The sequence below is a fragment of the Balaenoptera acutorostrata genome, chromosome 15 (assembly GCF_949987535.1).
Source record: "Balaenoptera acutorostrata chromosome 15, mBalAcu1.1, whole genome shotgun sequence".
NCBI lineage: Eukaryota > Metazoa > Chordata > Mammalia > Artiodactyla > Balaenopteridae > Balaenoptera > Balaenoptera acutorostrata.
The window spans coordinates 20,903,982-20,924,176 of NC_080078.1; the positions used below are offsets into that span (position 1 = coordinate 20,903,982).

General features: G+C 48.5%; 1 protein-coding gene across 1 annotated transcript; it reads right to left on the reverse strand.

Moving 5' to 3' along the window:
* Positions 1 to 52: 52 nt before the first annotated feature.
* On the reverse strand, positions 53 to 11,025 carry PLK1 (polo like kinase 1). Its single transcript, XM_007186309.2, has 10 exons — positions 9,874 to 11,025; positions 8,996 to 9,164; positions 8,086 to 8,230; positions 6,986 to 7,079; positions 5,434 to 5,653; positions 2,490 to 2,645; positions 1,450 to 1,527; positions 1,094 to 1,248; positions 810 to 992; positions 53 to 562 (listed from the first exon to the last, which is right to left on the reverse strand). Exons 1-10 carry the CDS (start codon positions 10,279 to 10,281, stop codon positions 356 to 358), a joined length of 1,815 nt encoding a protein of 604 aa, XP_007186371.1. The 5' UTR covers positions 10,282 to 11,025; the 3' UTR covers positions 53 to 355.
* Positions 11,026 to 20,195: the final 9,170 nt, after the last annotated feature.

Below are 20,195 nucleotides of genomic sequence, written 5' to 3' on the forward strand. Positions count from 1 at the left end.
AGTGTGGCCGGAGCCCAGGTGCCAGGCACCCCTCGGGGAACACAAGAAAAAGGAAGATTCATATATGTTTAATGTAATATAAAGGCAAGGAAAAGACAGTCCCGAATTCAATAGCAATATTCTGTACAATTCATATGGTGGGGTTGAGAGGGAGGGGGAAGAGGCCTCAGAACCCACACCAGGACATGTACAAAAATAACTTACACAGCAGCCCCACCTGCAGGGATGATGGAGCTTCCGCCCCAGCCCCCAGGGCTGGGGGACACCCCATAAAATAGCACCACGGGATCTAACCAGCGCGGGCCGAGGTGCTGGTGGGGGGAGGAGGGTGCCAGTCCAGGGGGGCGGGGGGGGGCTACGAGGAGGCCTTGAGGCGGTTGGTGGCCGAGCGTGAACTCAGCAGCTTGTCCACCATGGTGCGGGCGTAGCGCAGCCGGCTGGCCAGCTCCTTGGAGCAGCCGTACTCCTCCAGGAGGCTCAGGCGGTACGTGCGGAAGTCCCGCTTCTCGTCGATGTAGGTCACCGCAGCCATCAGCGGGCACAGGATGAGTTTGGTGTGGTCCTGTGAGGGCAGGAGGGGAGCAGGTGGACGGACTGGGCGTTACTGGTGATTGAAGCTCCCAGCTGCCTGTGTGTCTCGGCGGGAGTAGAGGGAAGATATCCCAGCTAATGGGGGTGGTGGGGGGCATTTCACTCCCTTCTGCTGACGCTGCCAAGGACAGGTCCCGTGCCTCCCACTCCCCACCCAATGCCGTGGGCCGCTGAGAGGCACAGATACCCGGCCCCAACCCTCCACGGCCGCAGCTCACCTGGAAGAAGTTGATCTGCACGCAGCCATTACTGAGGTGCAGAATGATGGCGCTGCGGGTGCGGAACCAGGTACGCAGGTAGGGTAGCCGGGCTAGCTCGTCGCCTTCCCGGGGCGTGATGTTGGCACCCGCCTTCAGCAAGTGTTCGCTCATGTAGTTTCGGAAATACTTGAGGAGGGTGATCTGGTTGGAAAGTGAGGGAGGGCGTCCGGAGTTAGAGCCTGTTCCCTGGCAAAGCCCTCAGTCCCAGCAACAGCGGCCCACGCGGGCCAGCCAGCACTCACCTTCTTTATCAGGGAGTTGGGATGGGAACTCACGGTGAGGTAGGACTCCGTGCCATCACGCTCGATGTACTGCAGGCTGTCGCCGTCGTTGTAGAGGATGAGGCGTGTTGAGTCGTTGAAGAGCACTCCCACGCTGTTGTCACACAGCTGGTACCCTAGCGGTAGGTGGAGGGAGGCCTCAGAAAGGGGCTGTCAGGAGCAGGGGGCCGTTAGGGGCTGGGACTAGGAAGCCTGGGATGGAGACAGGAGAGTGTCGAGAGAAGAGGACGTGGGAGCCAAGAAAGGCAAGAGCCTGTAACAACTCGAAGGGTTGCCAGGCAGCACGTGAGCCACCGCCACAGCTGGGAGAAACCTACCGAGGCCGTACTTGTCCGAATAGTCCACCCATTTGCTGACCCAGAAGATGGGGATGCAGGCGGGATCCTCAGCCTCCTCTGGGACAGAAACAGACAAGATGATCGATCAGCACCAGCCTCTTCCCCTCTGGTCCACTCCGGCGGCCCACACCAGGGAGCTCGGTAAGAGGCCTGGAGCCTTCTGCCAGCAACAAGCTTAGACAGGCAGCACTGAAGCAGAAAGGTACAGTGCAGAGCGCCGAGTCCACTCATGCATTCGGCTGACCCATTTATCAAAGGCCCGCTGTGCGCCAGACACCGTTACAGGCAGCGAGCAATGACAAAACCCAGCCCTCCCTGAGCTTACATTCTGGCTCTAGGGATAGAGACCAATCAAAATAAATGTGCACAGAATATGTAAGTTACTTCTATCATGGTGCAAATCAGAGAGTTTTAAATGATTAAAAAATTGTGAGAAGACAGACAATCCCAGATACGTGAAAATGTTATGTTCTGTGCATGTGACGATCCCTTCTTTTAAATACAATAAACAAATACGGAAACTTTACAATATGTTAGATGAGAAGTGTTGTGGAGAAACAAAGCAAGTAAGAGGAGTGGGGGCAGGGAGATGATCATGGAGGTGACTCTGGCGCAGACACGTGAAGGCAGCGAGTGTGAGCCTTGCAGGGATCTGGAGGAAGTGCGTGCCGGGAGAGCAAAGGCCCTGAGGCTGGAGCACATCTGGGTCTGTTATTTCCACTGTCTTGAAGGCTACAGAGGGATTCCCTGAGCAGAGGAGACAGTGTGCCAATGTATACAGGCGGCACATGGAGGTGCTGGAAGGTGGGGCGCTTGTGGAGACAGAACAGATGAGTCAGAAAAAGAAGGAAGGGGCCTGACCATGGAGGGCCTGGGCCAGTAGGCTAACTTGTTTGCACTGTAATGTACAGGAAATGGGGGAAGTAAAGGTATTACGGAGCCGGGGGCCTGGACAAGCCACTGGCACTCCGGGGCTGACTTCCCTGCCCATCCCAGACGCCCCGGCCCACAGTGCCCACCTTGCCTCACCAGCCCCCGCTCTGAGGGCTTGGAGGCGTTGACGCTGTGCAGCTGCTGCAGCATGTCGCCGAGATGGCAGTCGACCGCCTCGCTGGCCTCCCGCACCACTGGCTCCTCTTTTTCCCGGGGACGCTCGGGCATGGGGTTCTCCATGCCTGGAAGGAGATGAGACATAGTCATTAGCTGGGCACAAAGGTTGCAGGTTGGGAGGGCCCGGGATCCCCGGCCACAGCTGGTACTGCCCCCAGAGAAAAGCTCTTTGCGCTGCCACTGCTTTAGGTTAAGTGCCGGGTTATTAGAGCAGCAGCTGCCCTGCTCATGTGACAGCACCTGGTACTCACTCATTGGTACCTCCAGGGCCAGGCCAAGCCCTGTAGGAAGGCTCATGGCCACACACAGCCATAGAGCTTCGGACGCTCAGACCTCTAACCCAGTGCTGGGCCCTGCAGGGCACCTCTGGTCACTCAGGGAGACAGCTAGAAGGCACGAGCAGCTTGGAGCTGCCTGGCTTCAATCCAAGAATTAAAAGCATCTTTTGCATCCAGGAAAATGGAAGGGCTCAGTAAATCACAACCCATCAGCAAGATGGACTAAGCAGGCATTTAATGAAAACGTAAGAGATTTTTTCCACCCTAAAATTTGCTTTATGTACTTATATGTGACTGAAATCTGAAAAGATACACACTGAAATTTTAACATCAGTTATATTTGGGTGGTAGAAGCATGGATGATTTTTATTGTCTTTAGGCTTAAACGTTTCTTTCCCCACCAACATGTGCTAGTTCTCCTTGTGTAATATGAAATTCTTAAGATATTTAAAGATATGAATTTTCAACTAAAAAAATCTACGCTGTGATAAGGACTTAAGTGTGGAATAATAACATATTTGGGACTTGCTTTAAAAACTCTAGCAAGGGAGTTCCCTGGAGGTCCGGTGGTTAGGACTTGGTGCTTTCACTGCCGGGGCCCGGGTTCAATCCCTGGTAGGGGAAGTAAGATCCTGCAAGCCACACAGCGCGGCCAAAAAAAACAAACAAACATGAAAAACAAACAAACAAACAAAGAAACCTCTAGCCAAAAAAAGGGGAAGAAGGTGGAAAAGATAAAAACAAGTATGGGCAAATGTTGGTAATTATTGAAAACAGATGATGAATAAATGGGGATTTATGTATTCCAAAAAAATTTCACCCTACTTTTGGCTAAGTTTTGAAGAATGCTTTATGTTCAAAAATTAAAACTGAAAGAAAAGAAGAGCAATCCTTAAAATAACAATATTACATTATAGCTCCAAGATTAAATATCTATGAGTCCATACCGACACAAATAACCAAATAAATAAATGGGAGAGAAGTGACAGCTCTTCCTTACAGGAGAACTCCAATTAATGGTTGTAGAAGGAACAAGAAAAGGAGAAAAGTCACCATTAGAATACCACAGTAATAATTGCTGCAGGCAAGATCCACCATGGATGCTGAAATCAGTAGGCTAAAGTTTGAGAAGAAATAGAATCCTCTCAGAGTAACTCCTCACAAGGTATTAATTAATCACAAAAGGAAAAACAGTAACTCTGCACTGGAGGTACCACCTTAACCAAGTAATCACCAATCAAAGGAAACAGTAATATAACCAGTGAAAATATCAAAAATTAAAGCCAAAAGAAAAAAGTAATCCTTAAAATAGCAGTATTATAACTGAAACAAATGAACTCATATATTAAATTGGTGCTATATCCACACAGAGAAATAACGTATTTCAAGTGGCACTTTTTTTTTTTAAGTGAAATATATTCCAAAGACAAATAGAACTGCAAGAAAATGAACATCATTTCATAACATACTTTATAGATGTTGAAAATTCATGTATATAATGTAAGGAAAAAGGGTTTTCAGTGTAAGGGAAAAAAATACAAGTATAAAATTAAAAAAGTAAAAATCCTATAATATTATATTTAAATCAGAGACTTATAAATTACCAAAAGAAAATTAAAGTAGTAACTTCACAGTGGAGAAAAAGATTGCTGTAAGAGAAGTTTCATCAATGTTAAATTTCCTGAACTTGATAACTTGATAACTGTGTCCTGTGCTGTGGTTATGTAAAAGAATTGTTTTTAGAAAATATACACTGAAGTATTAAGTAGTAAAGGCCAGAATGTGTACAACTTACTATCAGATGGTTTGGGGAAAGAAATTTAGAGAAAGTAAATGTAGAAAAATGTTAATCGGTGGAGAAAAGGGGGAACAAGATACAGGAAGTTCTTGTCTATTCTCACTTTTCATAATTTGAAACAATATTAAAATAAAATGTTCAAAAAGTGTGAATCAGAAATAGCAGCATAAATTCAAGGTCCCCGCCCCCTTCCCAATCATGTATTTCCTAATTCTGTTCTCTGAAGAGATCTAGAAACAATGACAACCCAAGCAATGGGATGTGGTTTTGTAAGAAAATGTCCATCCTTTTAAAGAAATGCACACTGAAGTTTATGGGGTAAAATGACAAGATGTCTGGGATTAACTTCAAAAATACTTCAAAGGAATGAAAAAGGAGTGATGGAGCAAACATGACAAATCTTGATAAGTGTTGAGTCTGGTGGGGATGCGGGGTCTACTGCATTGTGCTCTATGTGTATACCTGAAAAATTTCAACATTTTTTCCCAAAGACCATGCAAGGTGATATTAGCAATTTTTTTTTAAATACAAATTTTTCAGGCATGGCGTTCAGCCACTCTCTTCTTTTGGGGCATGATGGGTCTGATTCCGCCATGGTAAGGTCTGTCTTTCCTGACAGGGCTGTGGGGAAGGGCATTTTGCCACATGAGGATGGGGACTACGTATTCAAGGACTGGGGCCTGTCCTACCACACACCTGAGCTATGGGGGCCATCCATTCACACACCTGAGGCCTAGGCTCTCTTGGGGTCTGCTGTCTACCCAGACCCCGGTTTACCTTTATTGAGGATGGTGAGAGGCTTCCGGCTGCTGGGGTCCAGGCTACTGGGAGCAATTGAAAACCTGGGCGGAATGGTGAGGCAGGTGATGGGGAGGCGGGCAGGGATATAGCCAGAAGTGAAAAACTCGTCATTGAGCAGCTCCTGAATGGTTGGACGGGCAGTGGGATCTGTCTGAAGCATCTTCTGGATGAGGGAGGCGGCCACGGGGTTGATGTGCTGGAGCAGAGAGGGAGAGACGTAAGTAGGATGTGATGGGGGACCCGAGTGCAGAACTGCCGCCAAGAAGCTGCAGCCCCGGCCCCGGCCTCAAATATGCCATGTTCAGCAGCTATAAACATGCCAAGTTTCCACTAGCAGCTTTACTGAGTTGACAAGTGTCAACCTAAGTTGTGAGAATGACAATTTCTCCTTCCTCTTGAGGTCACTTTTTCCCAAAATTTGCTCTTGCATAATTCAAGTTGCTCACCACTAGAGCAGCACTTGAGAACACAGGCTTCAAAGTCATAATGACCTGGTTTAAGTCCCAGTTCTGTCCCTTAATACTGGCTGTGACAACTAACCCAACTTTCTGGGCCTTTGTAAATTCATCTATAAAATGGGGACACAGCACCAAGCTTGGTGCCCTGGTGAGGAGATCCAAACCCAGTGCAGGTCAAATGCACACTAATATTCTAGCATCAACTATGCACTTACTATGCGCCAGCAAAATATTCTAAGCACTTCATATATATTAACTCATTTAACCCTCACAGAAACACCCAGGGGTGAAGATCTCTATCACCATCTCTCTTTTGCAGATGGGGAAACTGAGGCACAGAGAGGTTAAGTGCCTAAGAACACACCCCCAGTGAATGGTAGAGCCAGCACCCACACGGGGGCATAGTCAGCTACAACACCCACACTCGGAACCACTCTGCTCTGTCCAATAGTGACCCTTTATGACAGATTCAGTCCACCTGTCCTTATGGAGACAGGGCTCTTGGCTTCACACAAAGCAAAGACACCAAACTGGAAAGCAGTCGTATGCCAGGCTGCTGCAGGCTATCCCTCTCAATGCACTCATGCTGGTGGTTGCGAAGCACAGCGGTTCGCAATTCTGTGAGCGCTTACTGTATGCAAGGTGCTCTGGGGTAGGGACTCCATTTTATAGATGGCAAACTGCAGCTCAGAAGATTCAGGCCATTTGTCTATTGTGATCTGGCTGCTAAGTGGCAGAGCCCCTCTGAATCAAGACAGTCCACTTCCAAGGCTTAAGCAGCACGTCTCTGTCTGCCTTCTACTTCCTTTCTGCTCTCTGTTTTACACATCTTTTGGTTTATCTGCCCAACCTTTCAGAACCTACAAACTCTCTTCCCCAAGAAAAATTCTTTTGTGCACATACGTCAGGTTTTGTATGCAATTTCAGACAAGGACCCTCTAAAGCTCTTATGGCTACCCTAGGGGTAGGACTGACCCACCTCTGTCCCCAGGATATGGCTGGGCTCAGTAAATAGCTTTGGGGGGAAAAATTAAATAAAATAAATGTAAACTTAAAGTGTTTTTAGTCACCTTGGGAATACTGTACTCATTCTTCTTGATCCGGAGGTAGGTCTCTTTTAGGCAAGAGGTCTCAAAAGGTGGTTTGCCCACTAACAAGGTATACCTGTAAGCACAAGGAGGGATTTGGCTCAAGGCTCCTAACCAAAACCCAGATGCCGCAGGAATCCTCTCAGGGCCAGAAAGGAAGTCAGACACCTTCTGGACATTCACTATGACTCTGGGGTCCCGGAGGACAGTCCGCAAGTCCACTGAACAGCCCCAGGAGCCAGGACACTGGCAGGGAGGAGTCCTCAGTAGAATACAGGTGATGAGACTCGGTTCTCATGGGCCAGTGATTTTTCTGCTATAGCCTGCACTATAGCAGGGCTCCAGAGGCTGCCAGCCAACACAAAACAGGTCAAAGCAAGTGGGCTACCTGCTCCTACAGAGGCAGCTCTTAAGTACAGAGCTAAGTAATAGCTCTGTACTTAAGGCTGCAAGTTTTCATTTGAAAAAGTTCCACTGCAAAGAAGTAGGAAAGCCATTGCAACAACTCATTTCTAACTCTCCAGTACCAGGGCGACCATGAAAGGGGTGACACCTGAACAGGCCCAACTCTCTGCCTACCACCCACCCACCTCTGATGGCCTTGATCCAGACAGACCACAGGACCTCCTCCTGCCAGCTATAACTACTGGCCTAACTCCTCCCACCCATTGCTGCTTTCTAGATCAGTGGTGCTAATACTTTATTGTGCATGGAAAAGCTCAAGGGTCTTAAAATCCAGATTCTGATCCAGTCAGCCTGGGTCCTGAGATTCTGTGTTTCTAACAAGTTCCTAGGTGATGATGATGCTGGTCTGCCATACTTTGAATAGCAAGGTACTAGAGCAAGTTTGTGGAGACCTTCCCTCCCCCATTCCCCAGACCCATGGCCCAGGCTGCAGGAATCCTACAGGATACACCAGTGAGAAGAAAAGATATGGAAATGAGGCTTCCTTTTGGATCAGTCTGTCCTCTGGAGCAACCTTTCCAAAGGCAGAAAGGTCTACAGGATAAGGTCTGCCAGGTGAGATATCCAAAAAGGCCTCTGCTGAGGCTGGGTGGGTCCTGAGACAACTCCCAACTTACATGATGCACCCAATGGACCACACGTCCACCTCGAAACTGTGCCCTTTCTTGCTCAGCACCTCAGGAGCTATGTAATTAGGAGTCCCGCACAGGGTCTTCTTCCGTTCCCCGTCATACTCGACTTTGGTTGCCAGTCCAAAATCCCCTGGGACAGAGGGAGGAAGAGGGGGGACTCAGATGCTAGCCTCTGCCATCCGTCAATGCGGACAGCTGGTTCAGGTGTAACCATCAAGAACCAGGGTCGTTTGATCCCTCAAGCCTCTAGTTCTTGTGTGCAGCAAGGCTTGCCCAGGAATCCTCCCACCATGCTGGCCCCAGGGAGGGGCCTCCCAGAGACCCTCCTCACCCCCTCCCTTAGAAAGGAGGGCTTTGCTTCTAAAAGGGAACTGGTAGGAATAGCAAAAGTCACATGCCTTCAGGGATTAAGCAGGTAAATATCAAGATGGCTACTTGGCAAGTTTGTGAGGAAGTGATAGGGAGGGGTGGGGACTGTGGCAAAGCAGAGGGCACCTAAAGGGAACAGCTGCTTTTCAGTCCAGCAAAGAGCTGCCCTTGTACTGCTGGAGCAGCCAACTGTTTAAAAGAAGCCCCGAATTCAAAATCAAGCCTCCCGATTTAAAAAAGTGAAAACAAATTCAAATCCTTTTTTTTTTTTTTTAAATAATACTGTATAGGAGAGCACACACACCCAAAAATGCATCTGCAGGCAAGACACTGGCTTTTGGCTCTTTGTTCTAAATTTCTGTACTAAAGAGAGGCTTCTAGAGGCAATCAACAGCCCAGACTTCCTACCATCCTCTTCCTCCCTCCCTTGTCTCCTTCCGACTTCCTCTCTCCCTCCCTCTCTCCCAGCTCCTCCTCATTCCCATTTAGCGTAGTGTCAAGTGCCCCTGCAGGCCCAGCTCCTCACCTATTTTCACCTCCAGATCCTCGTTCAGGAAGAGGTTGCCCAGCTTGAGATCTCTGTGAATAACGCGGTTTCGATGCAGGTACTGGCAGCCGAGGACGATCTGCCGCAGATAGTAGCGGGCCTCGGGCTCCGTGAGTGCTTTTCTCCGCTTGTGCAGCTCCAGGAGAGACTGGGCGGGGGAGGGAAGGAGGAGTGGGGAGTGGGTACTCAGGCCCAAGGCAGGGCGGGTGTGTCATTAGGTGAAGGCAGCCCAGGACCCTACCGCCCATTCCTTCTCCAGGACAACTACGATGTAGACTCTCCCCTAAGCCAGGCCACAACCGTTCATAGCACCCCCTCTCCCACCAGCTTCCTCCCAAGTCCCTTACCTGGGACCCCTGTCTCAGCCCACTCTGGAAGCTCAGAGTCCCCAGTATCCCTGCCCCCGGGCCTCTTCGCAGCAGCAGATCCCTCTCCTGACCCCTCTCCTCCCCGAAGCTAAGTCTGACTCCAACTACCTTCTGCCTGACCCAACCCACTCCGGAAGGTCCGGGTCCACAGCACCCCCTACCTAGCAACTCCGGAAGCCCTGGCGTCCATTAGCAGGGTTCTCCCGCGACCCGCACCTCCCCCACTCGGCCCAACTCCTAGCGTCCGGGAGCCGCCTTACCTGGAGGCAACCTGACCCGGGCTCCACTTAACCGGCACCCCCTCTCCTAGAAGCCCCAAGTGCCAAGCACCTCTTTCCCCGAGACCTTCTCCATCCCCAGCTCGAGGTTCCCAGCACCTCCTCCCCAGCAGCTCCGAGCCCCGGGGCGCTCCTTCCCCAGCAGCTCCGGGTGCGGGCGCCCCAACCCCGGTCCCCAGGGCAGCTCCAGTCCCCCAGCAGCGACACTCACCCTCCGGCGGCAGAGCTCCAACACCACGAACACAAAGTCGTTGTCCTCGAAAAAGCCGTGGAAGCCGACGACGTGCTGGTGAGCGAGGCTGCGGTGAATGGATATCTCCATGGACATCTTCTCCTTCTGGTGCGGTTTGAGCAACAGCGACTTAGGCACAATCTTGCCCGCAAACACCTCCTTAGTGTCCGCGTCCGAGATCTCGAAGCACTTGGCAAAGCCGCCCTTTCCCAGAAAGCGGCCCCGCAGATAGCGCCGCCGGCTGCGCGGGTCCACTAGGACCTCCGGGATCTCTTTCGCCGGCGGGGCAGCCGCCGGGGCCCCGGGAGCTGCAACTCCAGGGACCCCGACTTTCCCTGGATCTGCTGGTGCCCGCGCCAGCTTCCCTGCAGTTGCCGCCGCACTCATGTTCCCGGAGTTGCTCAGCGGACCTAGCAAGGTCTGGGCAGAGGCTTGGCACGGCTCTGCTCCTCCTCGAATTCAAACGCGGCGCCGGGAACGTTACAAAAGCCTACGCGCTACTGATTGGCCGCGGGGATTTAAAATCCAAACCCGCCCGCCGCGCGGCACTCTGGGAGCGCTCTGCACTGCAGCCGCCTTTAAACCCGTACCCAGCCCCTGGGGGAGAAGCTTGATTGACAGGGACTCGCGGACCGAAGACACGTGGGATGCCTGGGAAACCAAACCCGGTGCGGGGACGCCGAGACCCAGCCCCAGGAGAGGGGGAGTTCAAGGTTTCTCCCTTTCTTGGCGGCCGGGGGAGCTCCTGCAGTTCACAAGCACCTCCTCCAGGAAGCTTTTCCTAGCACCTTCCTCCACCCCTCACCCCACCTTCTAGATTGTAAACTCTGAGAACAGAGACCTGGCAGCGCCAAGAGATAGCTTGGCAGAGCCCGAGTACCCACCTCAGAGGTCATCAACTCTCTTCCAAGTCACCCCAATAAACTAAAATCTAAGTAAAAAGAGGATGCTTGCCAGGCAAATGCACCTTCAAGACAAATTCCCTACTCCCCTCCTTCAAATAACAGCAGGGACCACTAGCATCACCATCACCTGGGAGCTTGTTAGAAAGGCCAAGATTCAGGCCTCAACGCAGACCTCCCAATTCAGAATCTACCCAGTGATTCGCACACATACTGAAGTTTGAAGAGCACAGTACCAGACACCACCCTCCCCCACCCCTGCCCCCAGGCCATTCTGCAAGAAAGTTGTGTGGCTGGCTCACTGCTCTATTTCCCAGTGCCTAAAACAGTGGACCCTCAATTGTCTGGTAAGAGGGAAGGATGGTTGGTAGGCAGAATCCCTGGCAAACTGGTAGGCCAAGGCCAAATTTGGCCTGCAGAGGTGTTTTGTTTGGCCTCCCACTTTTTAAAATTTGGATTCATTTACAGGACTTAAAAATCAAGAGAGAAAAAAAAAATCAAGAGAGCTCACATAAAAATTCAGATTTGTGGCTTTTCCTTAAGAAAAATCATTAGCTGTGGCAACTCTATGCCTACTTACCTTGCCAGTTTGTCACAGTTCCCTGCTACCCCCCTTTGCCCATTTGTCCGTCTGGCTTCCGTAGATACTGGAATGGTAACCCTGAGAATTACCCAGGTAAGAAGCCCTGTAGCGTCCAATGATGTCTTTGCTAGGACTCAGCAAAAGTCAACCGTATTACAAGTATCTCTTTATCTGACTCCCAATAAACTGAGAGGCAATGAAGACCTCTTTCCTACCCCATGTCCTAAGCTCTCAGCACAATGCCTGGTAAAAAGGAGTGATTAAAATATTTTCTAAATAAAAGCAAGTTGTTTTTTAAAACTAAGTTATTGGACTTCCCCTGTGGTCCAGTGGTTAAGACTCCGCGCTTCCACTACAGAGGGCACATGGGTTTGATCCCTGGTTGGGGAAGTTCCGCATGCTCTGCAGTGCAGCCAAAAAAATAAATAAATAAAATTATTATTTTTTTATCCCTGTGGTGTGTAATATTCTCTTTTATCTTTTTATAAAGTTGAATCTATGTACCAAAAAAGTATACTATCTTTTTTTAAATTTTTTTAAAAAATATTTATTTATTTATTTGGCTGCACCAGGTCTTAGTTGCAGCACGAGGGATCTTCGTTGCGGCATGCAGGATCTCTTTAGTTGTGGCAAGAGGGATCTTTAGTCACGGCATGCGGGGCCTTTAGTTGCGGCATGTTGGCTCTCAGTTGTGGCATGCGGGATCTAGTTCCCTGGTCAGGGATCGAACCCGGGGCCCCTGCATTGGAAGCGTGAAGTCTTAACCACTGGACCACCAGGAAAGTCCCTATACATATCTTAATGGGACAGCTCAGTGAATTTTCACAAACTGAACACACCCCATGTAAACAGCACCCAGATTGAGAAAGAGAACACGACCAACACCCCAGAAGTCCCCCTTGTGCCCTGTGTTGGGGTACCCCAAGACTACCCACCCCCAGTTCGATGATTCACTAGAAGACCCACAGGACTCAGCATATAGTCCTACTCACAGATGGCTATGATTTATTACAGTGAAAGGCTATGAAGCAAAATCAGCAAAGGGAAAATGTGTATAGGGCAAGATCCAGGGGAAACCAGGCACAAGCTTCCCAAAGTCTTTTCCCAGTGGAGTCACACAGGACACACTTAATTCCTCCAGCAATGACTGTGACAACATGTGTGAAACGTTATCTACCAGGGAAGCTCATCAGAGACTCAACGCCCAGGGCTTTTCTAGGGGCTGGTCACATAGGCACCCCCTGCCTAGCACACACCAAAATTCCATTCCTGGAAGGAAAGCAGGTATGCAGCATCAACCACATTGTTTGCACAGTTTAGGCCCTGTGAGCAACTCTTATCATTTAGGGAATGGTGAGAACCCTCCTGAAATCCAAGAACCCAGATGCCAGCCAGGGCCGACCTTGCGAGCAGGCCTTTCTAAGGAGGGCAGTCTCAGGCCTGCTTGATTAGCTCTCTTCTGCACAGTCCACCTCCTTGGCCCTTAAGGGCCAAGTCCACTTTAGAGCAAAATTATTATCAGCAGGACCGCATACAAAAGGGTGAGACCAAGCTGCAGTATTGGAACTCAGGTATGCCTTTCGTTCATGGAAAGGCAGCACTGGGAGCTTTCCTTTTCCTTTGTTTCTGAGAAACAAAGATCATAAATGCCCCCCCGCCCCGCCCACACCTTCCCCAAAGCTCCCTAGCTGCCAGGTTTCTGTTTTTTCTCATTGTTACAAAATCAGCATGCCCCACAGATCAGCAATCCTAACTTTACATTTTTTCAATCATCTCTTATTCTCATCCAGGCCTTTCATCCAGAGGGCTGTAGGCAAGAGGTACAGAATATTTTTGCAGATAAATATTTTAATACAATTTAACCAGAAAGATATTCAGGAATTGATCAGGATATGTTATGGGCTGAATTGTGTTTTCCCCAAATTTATATATTGAAACCCTAACGTCCAGTATAGAATGTGACTGTATTTGGAGATATGGCCTTTAAAGAGGTGATTAAAGTAAAATGAGGTCATCTGGGTGGGCCCTAATCCAATATGACTGGTGTTCTTATAAGAGATTAAGACACAGACACTCACAGAGGGGCAGCCTGTGAAGACACAGTGAAAAGGCTGCCAGCTGCAAGCCAAGGAGAGAGGCCTCAGGAGAAACGTGCCAACTCCTGCTCTTGGACGTCTAGCCTCTAGAACTCGGAGAAAATACATTTCTATTGTTTAAGCCAACCAGTCTGTGCTACTTTGTTATGGCAGCCCTAGCAAACTAATAGAGGATGAAATCCTGAAGTTAAAAAATTTCAAAGTGGGTTTATGTAACCTCCCACCCCTTTTATCCAGAGACAGCCTAGAAAAGATCAATCCCTTTCTAGAGACAGCTACATCTGAATAATCAATCTACCTTACTAAGGTGTGTGTACAGAGGGAAACATGAGGAGGTGGAGTAAGGCTATCAGCCCATTGTAGTAAGTTGCAGCTAATGCAGAACGCCGAACACACAAATCAACAGCAGTGAGCAGCCCCCCAGAGAAGGCCCAGAGTCTGATCTGTCAAAAGCAGGCAGAGGGGTCGAAGTCCCTGTGACGTGCCCTCCTCCAACTTGCAGGTTTTGGTAGGGATCACAAGTTAGGATGCAATTAGCCTCTGCATGAGACGTAAAGAGCTGATCAGCAGCTTGATTTTAGATGGTCCCATCAGAGAACAGGCCCTTTCCTATGGGCATTTGTATGTGACCCAGTTGGTGCAGCCAGCATCCACGATGTATATTTTCATCGTTTAGAGCTCCACAGAAGGGGTCCTAAATCTCCAGTGGTCCCAGGGTCTGAGTCCTGTTCACGGAGCCTGGGTCTGCTTTCAGTTCAGCACACCTCCTGCTGCGGCTGAAACAGTGCATGACAGCCAGGGTCAGGTTTCAGCTTAGAGTCAGGTCCAAGCAATTAGGATCAGTGAATTTGGGATTCCAATCAAGCCAGGTGCTTTTCTTCAGGAGCAGCAAAGGTGTGCTGCAGTGCCGAACAGCCACGGTCCAAGTCCAAGTGACAAGCAAGGCTTCCTTTTTATCTTGTCAGTCTCAGAGTCCAAACTGACCCACTCAAAAACATGCACATCAAACTGGACAGCCATCAGGCTCTAAGGGTCAGATATTTGATTTCAACAGGGCTTATTAGCAATTTAACTGCTTTTTCAAAATCCACATGTGTATTTCCATCCAGAGACTGCCTCTCTTTTCATGTTGTCACCCTCTTTCCAGAGGCTCCAACAGACACAAATCATAGCAAAAATCATCAGTTACAGAGACTTGTTCTAGTTCTAATACCCAAAGAATTTAAATTCCAACCCACCCCTTGATGGTAAAAGCAAGGAAGCTGTACCCCACCACTACCTTCTTCATTTTTGCATGTTTGAGATGGTTCCTCTAGCATTTATGAAATTACAAGCATGTAACATTTTAAATCAATTTTATCATATATCCAGATATAAGAACCACAAAATACAAAGCCATTTTTAAAAAACTTCCCTTTTTCTCTCATTGCAAATTTACACAAACCCCTAGTAGGAAATTCAGCATTTATAGGGTTATCATTACAGGCCTGCAGTGTTAACTCTTTTCTGCACAGGCCCCCTTTCAATTACAACCCCTCAAGGGTATCCACTATCATAAGGTATGATTTTTAAGGAGTGGATTCAACCAATTAAAAAAAAGTTAGGGAATTCCCTGGTGGTTCAGTGGTTGGGACTGCACTTTCACTGCTGAGGATGCGGGTTCGCTCCCTGGTCGGGGAACTAGGGTCCCGCAAGCCGTGCAGCGCAGCCGAACAAAATTTAAAAAATTTTTAAAGTTAGAGTGTTTTTCATTCATACATTCAAAGGTCTGTTGAGTACCCACTGCATGCATGTTTTATTTATTCCATTTAGGAACATTTACTAAAAAAATGATGAAGCACTGAAGAAACTTTAATTCCCTTTCATCCTTTAACAGCTGTTTTCATATTCCCTTCTAGTCCTTGTCAACATGGACTTTCAATTTTATATAGTTGCAAGTGTGCCATGTTAATACAATCTATTTGCATGGTACCAGTAATAATAATACTAACAGTGAGCCCTATGGACTTACTATAGCCAGGCACGGGGCTAAGAGCTTTACAGAGATGATCTCATTTAAGCCATACAAAGACCCTAGAAGAAAAGGATTACTACTCCCATTTGAAGATGAGGAAATGAGCACTTCTACATTAGGTTACTTGCCCAAGGTCATGTAGCCAGGAGATAGCAGAGCTTGAATTACAACCCAACTCTGCTGACTCCAAAGCACACCTGTCTGCACACTGCCTCTCAGGGCCTTGTTGTTCTGGCAAGAACCAAATCCCAGACTCATTTGGTTCACTTGCTCACTTGCTCACTCACTCCTACCAAAAAGCAAATACAATGTGTTGGTTAAACTCATGAACTAAAGAAACCCTGGGTTCAAACGCTGTGTGACTTCAGGCAAGTGACTTAACCTCTCTGTGCCTCAATTTCCAGGTCTATAAAATGGGGATAATTACTGTGCCCATCTCCTAGGATTCCAACTAGGAGATGACATGCCTATCTCCTAGGGTTTTTGTGAAGAGATTCTATGAGGACAGTACTTCAAACAATACCAAGCACATGGCTGTTGTTGTTGTTGTTGTTATTATTATTATTATTATTACTACTGAAATAAAAAGAACCTGTACCTATTCCCAGGGAGCTCAAGAGTGTTCAACAGGACTTTTCAGTTCCTGGGTCTCTCATATTTCCTTGTTCTCCCCTCTCCTCTGGCCATACTGCTACCTCAGACTTTTGCTACTTCCATCAAAAACCAGAAAGTGCACCCAGCAGACACCAAAGGCTGAGATGAATGCAGCTGAAGAGACAAGTTGGCAGGGCCAAGAAAACCCACGGGCTTCGACCTAAGGTTTGAAAGCCAGAGGTGTGGACTCCATTCCTGTGTCTCTTTCTTGAATGATTTTCATATGCACGAACCATGTGCCTGATGCCCAATGGCCTTGGAGATACAGAACAAGCTATTTAGTCTCCTCGGGGAAGCAGGATGTCCTGTGCTACCTCTTCTCAGTTCAGGGTCCAAGTCAGAATGCATAATGAAAGCAGGTGCGGCCAACCCGCCAGCAAAAACTTCAGGAAAGCAAAGGACTAACACCGACAGAGCAGGAAGTGCAGTCCTCAGGGCCAAGTGCTTTGCTGCATAAAACATGGACTTTGCAGTCAGATAAGACTTGGCTTTGATTCCAGCTCAGCCATTTATTAGCTGTGTGACACTGGGCAAATTTTCTTAACCTCTCTGAAGATCGGCTCCCTCGTCTGTATAATGGGTTGTAAAAGTCCCTACTTTTTTGACAGTTGGGAGGAATAAATGTTTTCTAATAAGTGCCTGGCACCCCATAGATGCAAAGCAAGGAAGGGTCAATTCTTTTCCCCAACTCCTCTTTGTGGTGAACTGATTATAAAGGGAAAGATGGTCTAAATTTCACTTCTAATTAAAAAAAATATATATATATATATATAGGAATACTGCACCTTATACAATAGTTTCACTTTCTAATAATATCAATAGTATAAGGTATACCTAATAGTATAGTACACCAGTATACTATAAGGTGTATCATTCTTAATAATAGTAGTTGTAACTACCATTTACTGAGTGCTTACCCTGAGCCCGTACTCATGCGTCACGTGTACGAACGTATTTAAGCATCATAATGAGCCCTACACATCTTCCCCATTTTAAGGATGAGAAATCTGAGGTTCCACAAGGTGAGATAACTTGCCCAAAGTCACAAGGCTAGAAAACAGCAAGGTGGGATTTGATCTGCTGCCCCCAGCACCCACACTCTTCACCACTATGGTGACCCTCAAGAAGGGCCCGTCAGGCCTCCATCGGAGAACTGTTTCGTTTCCTGGGCTAAGCTGTAAGATCCCTATGGGCAGGGACTGGCTCTGTCTTATTTTCCAGTAGGGCAGTGCCTGGCACTCAGTAGTGGCTCAGTAAGTATTTGTTAAATGAATAAATGAGTGATGTAGCCTGTGGTCAGGGCGCCCCCCTCCTAGCCCCAAGGGGCAGCAAGTACACATTCTACAAAAACACAGCCCCATCACTGGGGCTCTAGAAGTGTTTCAGTGATCATGGACTTACGGGAACTGGTCCAAGCTGGCAGGACATTTTGCTGACACCCGTTATGAAATAACCAGGCCTCTGAACACATTTTTCCAACATTGCCAATGCCATTTCAGGGGTCTTGCAGCTCCACAGCAGCTACCTCTAGGATATCAGCCAGCTAGATGTGACCACCCAGTTTTGTTAGATGCAATCTGTCCTGGCAAATGGCTGAGGGTGAGTAAGAACGTGGCTGGAGCTCCATGTTCTGGACACACTGTGGGCTCGCACCAGCCAGACCAAGACTCCAAGGGAGGGTTCCCCAGCCACCAAGATCGCTGCTTTATAGCTGAGAAACTTCCAAGGATGTGTTAATAGGAGCAATGTTTGTCTGATTCATTTCAAGTCTGTCATCACCCAGATGGGCCAGAGTCACTAAGAAAGGCACTGTGGCCTTGGCTCTAAGTGAACTGGCTCATGCAGAAGTGACTAATTCAGAAGCCACCACAGATCCCAACCAACCACAAGGGCCCTGTGCAGCCACGTGAAACAGAATCGGTCAACAGGAGGCTCACAAGTCAATTGTTCAACCTGTTCCCTGCACCCAGGATCCTGCAATGTGAGACTTATCTGGGGTAGGGTGGGGACCAGGGGTAGGGGGACTCACATCCAGGTAATCAGCCCATGAAGTATGTGCCGGATACACATAGGCTCACGCCTGCCTCCTCAGGAGCTCACAGATAGCATGGGCTCAGACAAGAGCACAGGCACGTAACTAGAATTCTACCGAGACGTCGACAAGGGCCCTTCCATAAGGTGCTGTGGGGCCCACGAGGAAGCAGTTCCAGGCAGAGGAGAATCCTCCAAATGGCTCTTGATTGAACACTCCACTTGGGCTAAGTAACATCCTCTCTGTGCCCCCAATCCAGGCCCAGGTACCCCTCAGGAGGTACTCCCCAAGACCAAGAGTAGTGACAGATTGGGCAGAGGATAAGGCTGGGCAAAGAAGACATCTGGAGAAGGGGAAAAGGTCTGAACTAGACACCTGATGATTTTTCCTGCCTGGCACCCATTCATCTCCTCTTCTGGTAAAATCACCCCCACCACAGCCACCAGGCACCAACTCTCAGTCCATGTGGGTATGTGCCCCAGGCCCAGTCAATCAGTGTATTCCATCTTCCTGGCCACAGTGGTTACTAGAGGCTGGATACCTCCAATCTGGACCAGTGAGAGCCAGGTCCAGGGGTTCTGTCAGAGAAGGGGAGCTCTTTCTACCGATAACTGGAGCTGCAGCATCACATTGCGAAGGCTTGAGAATGAAGCCAACTCAGAGGAAAGCAGAGTCAAGAGCTGAAGAGAGACAGGTCCCTGATGACGCTATTGTGAGTGCTGGGATCCAGCGCAAAGGCAGCTCTAGACTTGGCCTTATCAGCTACATGAGCCAATAATCCCCTCTCTGCCCTAAGCCAACTGGAAAGAGTCCCAACCAAGGTCTCTTCCATCCCCACTCTTCTGGGAGTACTCTGAGGACAAAGTGACTCTCTTCTCTGGGGTTATAATTGTCTGGTGACAGACTGTCCCTGGGGTGAGAGCCACCATGGAGACAAGAGTCCAGCTGGCTTTTCCTAGGATACACAAGACTGTCAACACACTTTCAAACAGTATCAGTCCATAATTATAGACTCCTTGGCTATTCGTAGTAGCCATTGTTTTTGTCTTCCCAGCACCTTGTTTTGGAAATGGGCTCTGCTGTTTCTCTACAATGCAGGGATGGAGGAAAGGTCATGACCCAGATCAGGTTAATCATAGGGCCACACACTCTTGGCCACAGTGGGCTCACGACAAATCAGTAAGAACCTTTCTCTGGAATTTTCCAAATTAGAACTGGAGGGAAGAAACCTTTCTTTCAGGGTCACCAAGCTGGGAGGATGCAAACCTGGAGCTGTCAGCTGCCACGTGCCCCGATGCATGGAGAAAGCCCACTTGCAGCAGCAGAAAAGGAAGCCAACACACGGGCCTGGGGGAGTCAGCTTGCTGTCTCCCCATGTCCACTCTCTCCCTCTCCTTCTACTACCAGAACCTCCTTCCGCAGAGTTTTGGCTGCTCAGCTAGACACTAAATTTACAGCCTCTCTTGCAGCTAAATGTGGCCACATGACAAGACAGTAGAAACTTGGGTGCCTGAGGACATTGCGGAGCCCAGCCTCCTACCTTCCCTGGACCACCTGCCTATTGCTGCACTGTTAGGTGAGTGACAAATAACCTTCTCTTTCGTATTCAAATAATCTTCTGTATTTTGATGGTTCGCAGCCCAATCTATACCTCTACTAATGTGAAGGTGAAAAAGATATAAAAGCAAAGAGCCCTGATGGGGTTTAAATCTCTGGATATAGTTGTCCCTGCAATGATAAGTTATCACTTATGGGGTGCTTCTAAGTGCCAGGAACTGCCCACAATGTTTACATGTAGTACCTCATTTAATCCATTCCAACTCTATGGGGTGCTACTGTCATTCCTACTGTACAGCTTACAGTGGGAGGGCACAGACAGATTAAGTAACCTGCCCAGGGTTCACATTACATTGCTTCTCAAGCTAGTCTTTTCCGTGATTTGTTGTGTAAGCCAATAAAGCCCCTTTTTTTGCTTAAATTGGTTCAAGCTGGATTTCTGCCACTTGCAACAAGCGTTCTA

Bases quoted from the DNA above. Each gene is read 5' to 3' on its own strand.
- PLK1 (XM_007186309.2), bottom strand. From the start codon at position 10,281: ATGAGTGCGGCGGCAACTGCAGGGAAGCTGGCGCGGGCACCAGCAGAT. The intron at 5,654-6,985 runs GTGACTAAAAAC...TCTCTGCTCCAG, and splicing joins ATGAGTACAGTATTCCCAAG to CACATCAACCCCGTGGCCGC. The intron at 2,646-5,433 runs GTAAACCGGGGT...ATCTCCTTCCAG, and splicing joins TCTCACCATCCTCAATAAAG to GCATGGAGAACCCCATGCCC.